General features: G+C 35.3%; 2 protein-coding genes across 2 annotated transcripts; both read left to right on the forward strand.

The window, feature by feature from the left end:
• The first annotated feature begins 4,726 nt into the window (after positions 1-4,726).
• Positions 4,727-5,074, forward strand: LOC104085110 (uncharacterized). Its single transcript, XM_009589065.4, has one exon. It carries the CDS (start codon positions 4,727-4,729, stop codon positions 5,072-5,074), a length of 348 nt encoding a protein of 115 aa, XP_009587360.4.
• Positions 5,075-7,484: 2,410 nt separating this feature from the next.
• LOC104088770 (WRKY transcription factor 55) lies at positions 7,485-10,111 on the forward strand. Its single transcript, XM_070199409.1, has 3 exons — positions 7,485-7,607; positions 8,931-9,242; positions 9,656-10,111. Exons 1-3 carry the CDS (start codon positions 7,522-7,524, stop codon positions 9,891-9,893), a joined length of 636 nt encoding a protein of 211 aa, XP_070055510.1. The 5' UTR covers positions 7,485-7,521; the 3' UTR covers positions 9,894-10,111.
• Positions 10,112-13,732: the final 3,621 nt, after the last annotated feature.

Genomic DNA, 13,732 nt, shown 5'->3' on the forward strand with positions numbered 1-13,732 from the left:
CGACCCCAAGACGCCCCCAACTCATATAAAAGCTAACCTAAACCTATTTAGAGGAGGAGGACATTTGTTAGAGTAACTTTTGACCAAGGGAGAGCAAAGAGCCGCCATGGAGGCCGGGTTTCATCTTTTCTTCCGCCAAACGTAGTAATTTTTATGTTCCTTTGTATGATTTGTTGTTTGGCTACTATGTCTTTGTGGAGCTAAACTTCACGTTCTAGGGCTGTGGTTCTTTCATGACTATTGTTATTCGAATATTGATTTTGATTTCTTGATTTATCATATTAGTTTATTTATTCAATCCTGCACTTAATTATTTGATTGCTTGATCACCAATTGAATATTATCTACGAATCTAAAATTGAACTCGAAAGTGGAAATTCTAGATTGCATATAGGATTGAGTAGATCAAGTTCTTGAACCTAGGCATCGGGGAACAGATTCGCGGTTAGGATAGACATATACCTAATTGCCTTGCTTGGTTAATTTTTACAGGAATTATAAATGCGTTCTTGTTAGTTCTAATTCCATAGACATATAGGTGTTAGGTTAGCTTGAATAGGCGAGTAAGAACTCGACAAATTCTTATAAGCAATATTAACCCTGGTAACCAATAAAGTAGATAAATTAGTTAGTTAATTCAATTGAAGAATACAATAGGAATGTTAGATAGCCCATAACCCTATATCGTTTTCATCACATTGATAATATAAAAATCTGCTCTTCCTCTGTTTAAAGTTCATTTGTTTTTTTCTGTTTAGTTTAATTACTTTAGCATCACTACTTTTGGGTTTAATCCTTGTTTAGATAATTAGGATAGTCTAATTTAGTTAATAGTTAATCAGCAGTTCTCGTGGGTTCGACATCCGACTTTTAGTCACTTTATTACTTGACGACTGCGTATACTTGCGTGTGCGTTTGGCCGCAACAAGTTTTTGGCACCGTTGTCGGGGACTTAGAATTAGCTTATTTTCTAGATTAAACTTTTACTTTTATCTTTACAATTTTTTTTCTTTTTGTAAATATTTTTATTTTTATAACAATTTGATCTTTCTCTTAGTGTGTTTCTAGTTCTATCAACATGACATCTGTGGAGGAAATATCCGGAGGTAAGGTTATTAATGAAGATGCTTGGTTGACGGAAGAGTTTTATGCCCAATATTTTTGGGCTTGTCATGACCTGAACTCTGGGAGGTCTGAATTTGAATATGGGGGTAAGGGTTGGTATTGGGACGGATATTCATGATTACGGGAATATCCGGAATGACGTTATCTTCTAACAAAGTTGGTGAATGATTGACCTAAGGAGAGAGATAAGCTTGCACATAAATTGATAATTTTGGGTTGGTTGTGCATAACTTGGATGCATATTTGAGTTCAAAGGTTGATGCGTGCAACGCCCAACAATTTAATGATGAATTGTGTGAAGCTGAAAAGAATCTTCTAGACCACATTGAGGAGCTAAAACGAGAATACCGATCATTAGACTATATTTCCCTTGATGGTACCAATGTTGAGAAGGGTTCTCTAGAGTCATGTGAGAGAGTAGATAACATAACTTTTGCAGAATCTAGTATATGTAAATATGAGGATGCAAATAATAGTAAAATTCATGAGTTAGGGCGCATTAGACCTCATTCCAACTATTTTTCCACATTGTGTTTAGATAGTAAGATAGTAATCGAGCCATCTGAGCTTATGGGGGAGTCAAAGAGTGAGGATGAGAGTGCCTATATTCTTGAATTTGTCATGCCAAAAAGTAAAAAATACATTCTTCATCTAAAGGCAGAGAAGTGTAGAGTGAAAAATGTATTACTTGGCCTGGTTGTCTTTGTAGCCCCACCAAAAGAGCATAGCCACAGACTGGAAGCCAAATTAGGGACTCAATTCATAAGTTCGAGGTGGAGAAAAAAAGTGGTTCACGTCGTGCCACAATGTTAAATTAGGCGCTTGTTGGGAGGCAACCCACCTTTACCGCTTTCTTTAATGTTTGATTTTTTTTTTCTTATTGTATTATTTTTGTAGTGTTGTTTTATTTTGTAGGTTTTTTAGCATAGGGTGCAAATCCATAGGAAGTGTGCAAAAGTGAGCCATGTGGTTGGAACTAAATGTGGGGTGCCCGCACAAAGGATCATACCTGGGTCAAGTCTGAGTATCCCGTGAGCTGCTAATGCTTCGGCCTTTGGCCTATCATGGAATCTCTTTTACCCTCTTGTTGTTTACAGTGTGCATTGAGACATTGCACAATTTTAAGTGTGGGGTGAGGAAATTGTTTGGATAATTTTCCGTGCTATCCTAAGTTAGTTGTAGTATTCTTTCTTAGTGTAGTAGTTTCTGTATAAAGAAACAAAAATAAAAAATTTGGACTTTTCCCGACAAAGAATTTTGTGGATAGCTTTCTTGAGGTATTAAGGTTCAATAAAAAAATTAATGAACTTTAAATAGAGGAAGATCAGATTTTTATATTATCAATGTGATGAAAACGATCTAGGGTTATGAGCTATCTAACATTTATATTGTATTCTTCAATTGAATTGACTAACTAATTTATCTAGTTTATTGGTTACCATGGTTAATATTGCTCATAAGACTCTGTCGAGTTCTTACTCGTCTATTCAAGCTAACCTAACGCCTATATGTCTATGGAATTAAAACTAACAAGAATGCATTTATAATTCCTGTAAAAATCAACCAAGCAAGGCAATTAGGTATATGTCTATCCTAACCGCGAATCTGTTCCCCGATGCCCAGGTTCAAGAACTTGATCTACTCAATCCTATATGCAATCTAGAATTCCCACTTTCGAGTTCAATTCTAGAATCGTAGATAGTATTCAATTGGTGATAAAGCAATCAAATAAATAAGTGCAGGATTGAATAAATAAACTAATATGATAAATCAAGAATCCAGAATCAATATTCGAATAACAATAGTCATGAAAGAACCACAACCCTAGAACGTGAAATTTAGCTCCATATAGATAATTTTAGTTTGGCCGCAACAAGGCCTAAAATTATATTCAACAACATCAAATCTATAAATCGCAACCCAATTCAAACCTATTGAATCCATGAACATTCAACTTCCAAAACTAATGACGATTCATGTCAAACCAACTCCGATTGACATCAAATTTTGCGCACAAGTCATAAATGACACAACGGACCTTAACAACTTTCAGAACTAAAATCCGTACCTGATATCAATAAAGTCAACTCTCGGTCAAACTTATCAACCTTCCAAACCTTTAACTTTCTAACTTTCGCCAATTCAGGCCAAAACGACCTACGGACTCCAAATCATTATCTGAACATACTCCTAAGTCCAAAATCCCCATACGCAGCTATCAGAAATATCAAAACTTCATTCCATAGTCGTCTATGCAAAAGTCAAACTCTGGTCAACTCTTTCAACCTAAGCTTCCAACTTTGGGACTAAGTGTCCCAATTCACTCTGAAACTCACAAGAAACCAAACCAACCACCCCGACAAGTAACATAACCACAATATAACATAGAGGAGGCAATAAATAAGAGAACATGGCTAAAATACTCAAAACGACCAGCCGGGTCGTTACACCAATCTTATGAGGAAATGATCGTCTGAACTCATCTTTTAATTTAAATAGAAGAAAATAACCTTACAAAGAAGTGATTTATTTATAAATTTTTCTATATCAATTTTTACTATCTCCCATTAATTTATTTCGATTTGAGTCCGCCCTATATCTCGAAACATGATTTCCATTTGTAATTTTTTTTCACGTAATAGTATATCTTACCTAAAGTATCAACATAAGACTTAAGTGATTAATTTTTTTCCTTTTTTAAGGAAAAGAAGTGGGACCGATGACTCTACCGTGCTTGCCACAAAGGTTCAAAAACATTCCAGATGGAGAAGATGGTCGTGATATAGGGGTCAAAGGTCCTTCTTGAAAAACTTAAAGCAAATTAATCCCACACTAACCTCATTAGACATTTTTTTAATGAGAAATTCATTTACGTAATATTATTTGTTTTGCAGAACTTACAATGATAATGATACTACATGTATTTATAATATATAATAATGGTGAAAGAAACACTACGTAATTTGACAAGAAAAAATTTCATACCAAACGTATACAGTTGAATTATTAAATGAATTTAGATATTCTTGAAACTTGTAAAAATTGTATAACATCAATTAGTAATATATTGGCGTCAAACATTAGTTTTAGGACATTAAAATTAGAAAGAATGTCATATATATAGAGATTAATTACCGATCAAATTAGATTAATTTTATAAAACTTACCAGTACTAGTAAGAAAAGGAAGTCGCATGCATATTCAAAGTTGGGAAAATTTCTTCGTAACACCATGGTCCAAAAAGTTGGTTTTCAATGAGGACCGGTCTTCTCGTAGACCTTAGAACAAACCTCAGTTTATGTTTTGTAGACCATGAGTCACGATCATGACCTGGTCATATATTAATTTTTTCCTAAGCTTCTTTTCATTTTCTATGAAATCTTAGTATGCTTACCGTGTTTAACACATACAAATACTTTGAAAACACACTGTTCTTTTCCTCAAATTAACCAGCACCAACATAAGTATATAGGAAGGCCACCCATTTCCCTTAGATTCTCCTCAAATCACTTCCCTTTTTTTTTTTAAACATATACTCATGTTGTCTTGAACCAAACACCCTTAAAACATTTGAAAGGAAAAACAGCCAAGTTATATATATATGGACGAGACAACTGCTACAATCCTTTATGGGTGTAAATTGGCTAAGGAGCTCGAAGCCAACTTGCAAAACTGGGCAAATCAACCCCAGTTCACTTTAAATAAAACAGAAGAGATCGTGGCGGTTTTTAATAATGTAAAGGAAAGATTGAGCTATTATCATCATCAGCAGCAGCAGGCACTAGAATTTTTCCATGCAGCAGAGATGTTGGGTGAGAGGCCGGCGACGGCGGCATTTGCCGTGCATGGGCTGCCGCCGGCGCAGGAAAGCGATCAAATGGGTGTATCTGATTCGAGTAGAGGAGGTGGTTCTTCTTCTTCTTCTTCTCAAAGGCAACGAAGAAGGTAACAAAATTCACTCTTTTGACAGCTTTTAACTTAATGCCTGTTTGGTTTACTGCATTAACACCAACAATTCCAGCATATATAAAATTTTAAGTTGCAATATAATGATTGGTTGGTCGTACAAGAAAAAATAACTGCCTCGTGATTTCTGAGGGTTGCTCTTCTTTAAATTCCCCATTACTAATACTTGTAAAGTTATGAAGAAATCTGCCTATTATTTCATGTGAGATAAAATATGGAATAAGAATACGTGTGTTAGTAATAGTTTATCGTTAAGAATAACTAAAGACAAAAAGGCCCTTAACGTACCCGCTCATTACAATTCGTGTACTATTATTCCTTGCATAATAATATCAACACATAAAATTATCATTCACAACATATTTAAAAATCTCTACATTATAATTCCTGCAAAACTAGCTCACGAACCAAACGGGCCCTTAATTAGTGCTATGCAACTGATTATAGTATGAAACATCAGCGGAAAGGGGTGCGCGTACAACGTACAGTAGATATCTTTTTCATTTTTATATTGTGAACATGAGAAAGAGTTTTTAAATAGATTTCTATCTCTGCTTTATCAAATTTCCAAAGAAATTCCACAGAACTTTCTAAACAGCAGGGCTACCACTAACTATAAAAATGTCAACATACAATGATTTTCTTCCAAGTTTCTCGTTAATTACCAAGAAAAGGAAATCATTATGTAAGTTCAAATTAACTTAATAAATGTGCACTTTATAGGGGACAATAATGTGTATGCACAGAAATTTGTATAAAATTATTTTAGCATGACTAGATATAGCGGTTCACGTCACAATGAGGTCTTCTAGTCATAAGCTTAAATAATATGCTGCACAGAAGAAACAAAAGCAAAAAGGTATCATTAGAAGTTCCTTGGCAAATAGGAAAGAAAGAAGAAGAAAAACAAACATTCTTGCTCATCAAATCCAACACTAGGAAAATGAAATTTAAATTATTTATTCCAGTTTGTTTTGAATATGAGGATTGCACTATATATAGATAGATGAACATGAAAGAGGTTCCAACTTTTCCATCATCCCATCTATGTGTCACAACTCATGAGTCGTAAAAAATGGGAAAAAATCACAATTTCGTATTTATGAATCTTAAGAGAAGATATATACGGTACCTAAAATTGATAAATGTATGAGTGATATATTCAGTATTCACAATACCACGGTGCTACGAGGGTATTGATTTCAGGATTTGTTAATCTTCTTAAAAAGAATCACCACAAGCTCAGGGAGAAATTAAAACTGTACCACATTATTGGACTTCAGATGACCTTCTTCTCTCACAACATTTTAATAATGTAGTTTTTGCATAATTTTGGAGTTTCGTGTTAAGTATTGAAATGCGTGTAATTGAGATCAGTCTCGTAGCACTCCTATTACAAGTCAGAAAGCTTACCTTTTTATGGAAACTGCTTACGCTAAATACTACTACTACGGCTACTAGAAAGAAATTATATTCTATGTTATCTTCGGTCCAATTTAATGATTTTTTTTATATCTATTTACATATATTGCCATTCACCTTTTAGCATTAATTAGCAATTTAATTGACCATATTAACCTTAATTTGCTCGTTGAAAATATAACAAACTACTCCTATGTTCTTTACTCCAGTGGCAACTTTGGAAAGAAAAAGTTAATTCTTTCTTGATATCTAAAAAAATCAAATATTGTGGACCACAAAAAAAAAATCAAAAAGTCACTTAATAAGTGGACCGGAGGGAGTATATAATAATCCGTTTCCCATGCAATGTGAAATGCTAAATCAGGTTTATGCTAATTAAGCATCACTTTAAACATGTTAAGTGGCAGTACTTTGCAACAAACGTACGAGGTCAAAATTACATTCATTAATACATAGTATATAGAAATTAATCATGTAAATGTTTCTACACCGTGCACGTAATAAAGTTCAACCACCAGATTACATAATCTGAATGGCAACACTTTCCAAGTTTCCCAGATAAGAGTTTCCCTTACTTAGTATTCACATTCGAAAATTGTATCATCCGCGATCTTGTCATTGATTGTACAGCTTTCATTACACAAGACATCTTTTCTGCATGTAATTACAAAATGCAGAAAATCATTTTAGAGTTTCTGGAGCATTATTAATTATAGGTCAGTAAACCATCATTACTAATAAGATCGACATGTTCTTGTACTGGTTAACGGATAAAGCAAAATCAGATGTTGACTTCGAAAAGAAATGGACCGCATAATGCAAATGAATATTTTTTCTGCGTGCTCTAATTTTAATCAGTGTCTAAGTAGAACAAGCGTTTTATATTATGGCACATTTATTTATACTACCTATAATTCTAAGTAGCTAAATAGTTTTTGTTTGCAAATTTGATGAACGTGTAGAACGGGTGATACAGACAGAAGAACAGTTAGTGTGGCTGCTCCTAGAATGGGAAATCTTGAACTCCCTCCTGAGGATGGTTTTACTTGGAGAAAATATGGTCAGAAAGAGATCCTTGGTTCTAGGTTCCCAAGGTTAATTTTCATACTTTAATTTATAACTTGCTAGTTATACTTGTACTCTCTTCGTTCCAATTTATGTGAATCTGTTTGACTAGACACAGAGTTTAAGAAAAAATAAATACTTTTAAAATTTATGGTCGTAAACAAATCTAAAAGGGGCGTAGAGTATTTGTGTGGTTATAAAAACTTCTCATTAAGGATAGAATTGTAAGTTTAAGCTAAATTGTTTCCAAATTTAGAAAGGGGTCATTCTTTTTGGAACGGACGAAAAAGAAAATAGGTTAACATAAACTGGAACGGAGGGAGTAGTATATATGTGCTTTTTCTTATTCTTTATTCTTCAGTTATAATTAGTACTCCATATGCGACTAAATACGTGAAAATCTAAGGGCCAAGCTGTCTGCTGCTTCCGTAATATTTGAAGGGGTCAACCATATAACTACATATATCTTTATATTTCACCGAGTACAAGACCATTGAATTGAAATAGAAATTCAAGCTAGAAATAGTCAGTTTGAACAATGTAACTTTGACTAATTGGGATGAGAAGTAGGAGATTAAAAACAAAAAGATTCCTCATATATAGAGAACTAGTCTTGATTACTTACTCTTAAAAGCCAGAAAAGAATTAAAAAAAAAATAAAAAAATAATTATATATATATATATATATATATATATATATATATATATAATACTATTCTACTCTAATCAGTTTGAACTTATAGTCCTTTCTCTCAGTGTCTATTCGTATATTTAGTAAACAAAATACCTATTAGATATTTGACAGTTGACCAATATTGTTCCACATACAACAACATTAATTTTTGGAGTCAGTGGGATATTTTGACCCTTTAGACTTCTCACGAATTCTAGAATGATATGCATTCTAACTACCATTAAATCCTCTTGTTATTATTTTCGTGATGGAGTATTTTCTACTCTTTTTTTTTCCAATCCCTCCGTCTCAATTTATATAAGGTGTTTGATAAGGCACAACGTTTAAGAAAAAGATAAAGACTTTTGAAAATTATGATAAAAATAACCATAGAAATTTGTATGGTAGAAATCATCTTATTAAGGGGTAAAAATAGAAATTTAAGGTTGAATTGTTACTACATATAGAAAAGTATCATTCTTTTTTGGACTGATTAAAAATAAAAGAGTGTAACATAGTTGGGACAGAGATTTAAGATACAAAGTTACTCTAGTGTTTCATTTAAGAAAATTTGTAAATTGACTGCGAGTGTAACTTCCTTGCAAAAATACACCATGCATTAACGTTTACTATACATTTAAATCCATTAACTATGTACTAACAATTTTGATGATTTTAGGGCTTATTATAGATGCACCCACCAAAAGCTATACAATTGTCCAGCCAAAAAGCAAGTCCAGCGCCTTGACGATGATCCTTACGTATTTGAAGTAACATACCGATCTCAACACACTTGCTATATGTCCGCCACAGCTCCCACTGTGCCTCCTCCGTCAGTAGAAGAGATAACTCGTCAAACCACCACAACCCTTCCACCATATCTGCCGTTGCCGCCACCAACTTCAGCCTCCTTAAGCGCGCATTGGCTCTCCATGGATATTAAGCCACAAAGAGATCAAGGCACAAGCACTATTCCATTTGACATACAAAGGTACATGTGTACGTAGATAGAGGTGGATCCAGGATTAATTATTTATAATGTTTGGTCAAGCTTAAGTTTAAAAAATACTTTTACCAATTTAAAATAGCAATTTGTCCTTGGACCAAAGTTCAAAAATGATTCGGGAAAAATCTACTTTCTTTAGCTTCTAAAAACCAAGTATTTATGCTACTACTTAAAAGCCACTTCTTTTTTTTTTTTTTCCGAAAAACTTAGCTAAATACCTCAAGTATTCTCTACCATAAACACTTTTGACTTACTAGAAGCTTCGCCAAATATGCTAGATTTATTTTTTAGAAAAGTGGGTTCAAAACTTAATAGTTATACCGCTTTTAATAATTTTTTCACTATATAATGAGTTCAATTGAATCTATCTTTAAAGCTATAAATTCCTATTTTTACAGGGATTTTGGGCACAGTACTGGTGGTTCACTAGCTAGCATATGCAATATGGTGAGCACCGGCGGCGGCAGTGCGGGGCCCTCCGGTGGTAGATATGGGAGGGAAGTTGACTATCAGCTGCCGGTGGTGGATATGGCGGACGCCATGTTTAATTTTTCTGGGAGTAGTAGCAATAATAGTATGGACATCATCTTCTCTTCCATTGATGACAAATGGGACTCGGCAGAAAAGAAAGAATAGTTCATATTATAGACAACAATTAACAAATTAAACATGACAGAGTCTAATTAATTGTTCTTGTAAACTTAAGGTTATTGGCCAATTAATAAACTATTCCTAACCTGCATTAATTAAGGTGATCACAGGATTGTGAAAGACCAACACGTTAACTTGTCTAGTTTAAAGTAGTGTCATTTTTTTCCTGTTGAATTTTTGTGTATTCATAATATTTTGTACCAATCGAAAGTTGTTTAATTTGTTTAGATAATTTTAACTTTTTTGTTATTTTCTATTTTCCTATTCATTGGACCACCTTGTTCAGTTGTTCATCGGTAAGGAAAACCGTAATAAATTCAATTTTAATGATCATAGGAGTTGTGGAATAACGTACACAAGATTATTACGTATCCTAGGGGAACTGAATGTAGTAACATATGCTACTCCATATACGTGAAGTTCAAATAAGTTGTGAATTGGGCCATTTTGTCTTGATTAATCAACCGACCGGCCATGTGGTATCATTTTCCCTCAATTTTCCAACGTTGGACTTTTATTCTCCAAACAACCCACGTTTTCAACATTATAAAAAGCTCCCTCATTTTATAATTTTACTAACTGACTAGTTCAAATAATAAACATATTTAAAACAATCACTCTTTAAGAAAAAGAACAAAGAAAGACCATATAGTGAAACCTCAATAGAATCTTATGCGATTGTTTTGTGGTAATTATAGTACACTATTGTTACTAGGAAAATATTTACAAGTATAACAAACCCCTATATCTAGACATAAGTCCCAACTATAATCTAAAGTAAAGATTCGCAATAGTTCTTCTTCCTCCTATCTCTCTAACAATTTGAACACCTATTGAATACAAAGCTATGAATCTAGGGGTAGAAATTTAAATTCTGCAGTAGCTTTAACAATCTTAGCTTCTTGCTTCCTCGACAGTGAACTTCTTTGGATGATCAATTTAGTTATTGCTTCACATGTTCTCTCTTTCTGTTGGAAGATTTTATAGTTCCTTTCAAGCCATATGTGATATACAGCTAGCTCTTTCAAGCCATTCTAGCTCCTCTATGATTATAGCAAAGAAAAAGAGTCCCATGTAATTATTGTTGTCATAGAAGTATTCGACCAAATTAAAGTTCAGAGCTCAACCATATGTGTATACGGTTAAAACCGAGCCCACCCAATTTTTCTATTTGATCGGGACTAGGGAGTTGCATCGAAGGTTGGTCCCGTAGTAGATCAGACCAAGGTACGAGGACAAGGTACCAAGTTCGAGATTCGAGGTACCTGTCGAGATCGAGGCCAGCAGCAATCGAGACCGAATGAGATAGGCATCGAGCAAGATCGAAAATAACATAATAACGGAAAGACAAAATATCCGTGACTGGTCGAAAATCATGGCAAAAATCTCATAACGGATCAAATTAGGAGCGGTTAATTAGCTAATCATGGGATTTCCTTCTGTAATTAGAGTTATACCATAAGTAGAATTCCTCTACTATATAAAGAGGAGTATTAACCATTTATAAGGGATATATTTTTCTCGCATAAAAAGGCCAATATAACGCTCTCTCTTTAGCTTATACTTTCTTATTTGTCAGCTTGCTTTATTTTTAACTGTTTTGGTATCAATCAATTCGAGGACACCCTAGCTTGAGGGTTAAATTCCGTTTCAATACTGGTTCGCTTTACTTTATAGTTCATTTATGTTATTAATTTTCATATTTATCAATTGGTATTAAGTAAAATCACGTGTCCTTAGAACCATATTATAAGTTTAATTGTTATCTAATTTTAAGGGTAAACAGTTTGGCACCTACCGTGGGGCTAAGAATAATAGTGATTGCTTAATACTGATTCTGATAACACACACTGCTTTACACTTGTTCTCGTAAGAATATTTGTTTTCAGGATAAACATGTCAAACTCACAAGCAGCGCCTACACATGGTGACAACGACCTCAAATTTCATGGGAAAAATGACAATATAGCTGCCCCAGGAATCGAGGTGCCTCAGGCTGACCTCGAGGAAGCACCAATTGCAAATCCCGTCGATATCAGTTCACATGTCGCCCTAAATGCAAATTTGGGCGTTGATCCCGAAGGCAGCGTACACAGGAAGTTCGATCAGGTGGTCGAGGTACGCAGGGCAGAGAAGATGGTAGAGTTAGCCTCCAATTGATATTCGAAATGCTACAAGCTCAACAAGACGTTATAGCACAACTACAAAATCAACACCGAACACCGAGTAGGATCGAACCAGAAGTCGTCCACAGGACCGAGCCTGTGCCGGAAAGGTCGAACGCCAACGAATAGGGGACTGACCCCGCCATTATGAAAATGCTCGAGGAGCTCACTAAACGGATTGAATCGGGAGAAAATAAAATCGAGGTAAATGACAAAAAAGTAGAGACATACAACTCCCGGGTTGACCAAATACCGGGGGCACCGCCGATTCTAAAGGGCATGGATTCAAAGAAATTCGTACAAAAGCCTTTCCCTCCAAGTGAGGCTCTGAAACCCATTCCGAAGAAATTCCGAATGCCAGAAATTCCTAAGTACAATAGGACCACCGACCCTAATGAGTATGTCACTTCTTATACATGCGCAATAAAAATGAATGACTTGGAAGATGATGAGATTGAATCTGTTTTACTGAAGAAATTTGGAGAAACCTTGTCGAAAGGAGCAATGATATGGTACCACAATTTGCCGCCTAATTCCATCGATCCCTTCGCCATGCTTGCATACTCCTTCGTAAAGGCACATGCTGGAGCAATAAAGGTTGCAACTAGGAAGTCGGACCTCTTCAAGGTGAAACAAAAGGACAACGAAATGTTTAGGGAATTCGTATCTCGGTTCCAAGTGGCATCACGACAGCTAAAGCAGAATTTAATTGAATATCCAACGGTAACTTAGGCCGATGTGCATAATCGGTACCAATCAAAGATCAGGGTCGAGGACGATCAATTGGGTACCCCTTCCGGTTCCGTTTATCCAAACATTCCCGTCGGTAGAAGTCAAAGGGATATCGACAGAGAACCCCGATCGAACAGAGATCGGTATCAACCATACAATGTAGATCATAGAAACATCGGCCTAGGATGCAATCCCGTCTGAAATGATCGAAGGAAAAATCGAGGACAGAGCTCTCAAGGGCTCATTAACAAAGTGTCTTCGATAAACATGATGATCCCGCAGAAGCACCACGATTATCAGAATACAACTTCAGTATCGATGCATTAGGTATTGTGTCAGCCATTGGGAGAATCAAAGATACTAGATGGCCCACAACCCTACAAACCAATCCATCCCAAAGAAACCGCAATAAAATATGCAAATACCATGGTACACATGGTCATAGAACATAAGACTGTAGACAACTAAGGGAGGAAGTGGCCCGTCTATTCAACGAGGGTCACCTTCGAGAATTCTTGAGCGACCGAGCTAAAAACCATTTCAGAGACAGGGATGCAAACAGGAAAAATGAGCAGGAAGAGCCACAACACGTGATTCACATGATCGTTGGTGGGGTCGATATTCCACAAGGGCCCATGTTCAAACGCACTAAAGTATCAATCACCAGGGAAAAACAAACTCGAGACTATGTACCAGAAGGCACTTTATCATTCAATGATGAGGAAGCAGAATGGATCTCACAACCCTACAATGATGCTTTGGTAATCTCTATCCTTATGAATAGAATTCAGGTTAAACCTGTTTTAATTGATCCAGGAAGCTTGACCAATATTATTCGATAGAGGGTCGTAGAGCAGCTCGGCCTACAAGATCAGATCATACCCGTAGCTCGGATTCTCAATGGCTTCAACATGGCGAGTGAAACAA

The sequence above is a fragment of the Nicotiana tomentosiformis genome, chromosome 3, assembly GCF_000390325.3.
Source record: "Nicotiana tomentosiformis chromosome 3, ASM39032v3, whole genome shotgun sequence".
Taxonomy (NCBI): domain Eukaryota; kingdom Viridiplantae; phylum Streptophyta; class Magnoliopsida; order Solanales; family Solanaceae; genus Nicotiana; species Nicotiana tomentosiformis.

Bases quoted from the DNA above. Each gene is read 5' to 3' on its own strand.
- LOC104085110 (XM_009589065.4), top strand. From the start codon at position 4,727: ATGGACGAGACAACTGCTACAATCCTTTATGGGTGTAAATTGGCTAAG.
- LOC104088770 (XM_070199409.1), top strand. From the start codon at position 7,522: ATGGGAAATCTTGAACTCCCTCCTGAGGATGGTTTTACTTGGAGAAAA. The intron at 7,608-8,930 runs GTTAATTTTCAT...TGATGATTTTAG, and splicing joins CTTGGTTCTAGGTTCCCAAG to GGCTTATTATAGATGCACCC. The intron at 9,243-9,655 runs GTACATGTGTAC...CTATTTTTACAG, and splicing joins ATTCCATTTGACATACAAAG to GGATTTTGGGCACAGTACTG.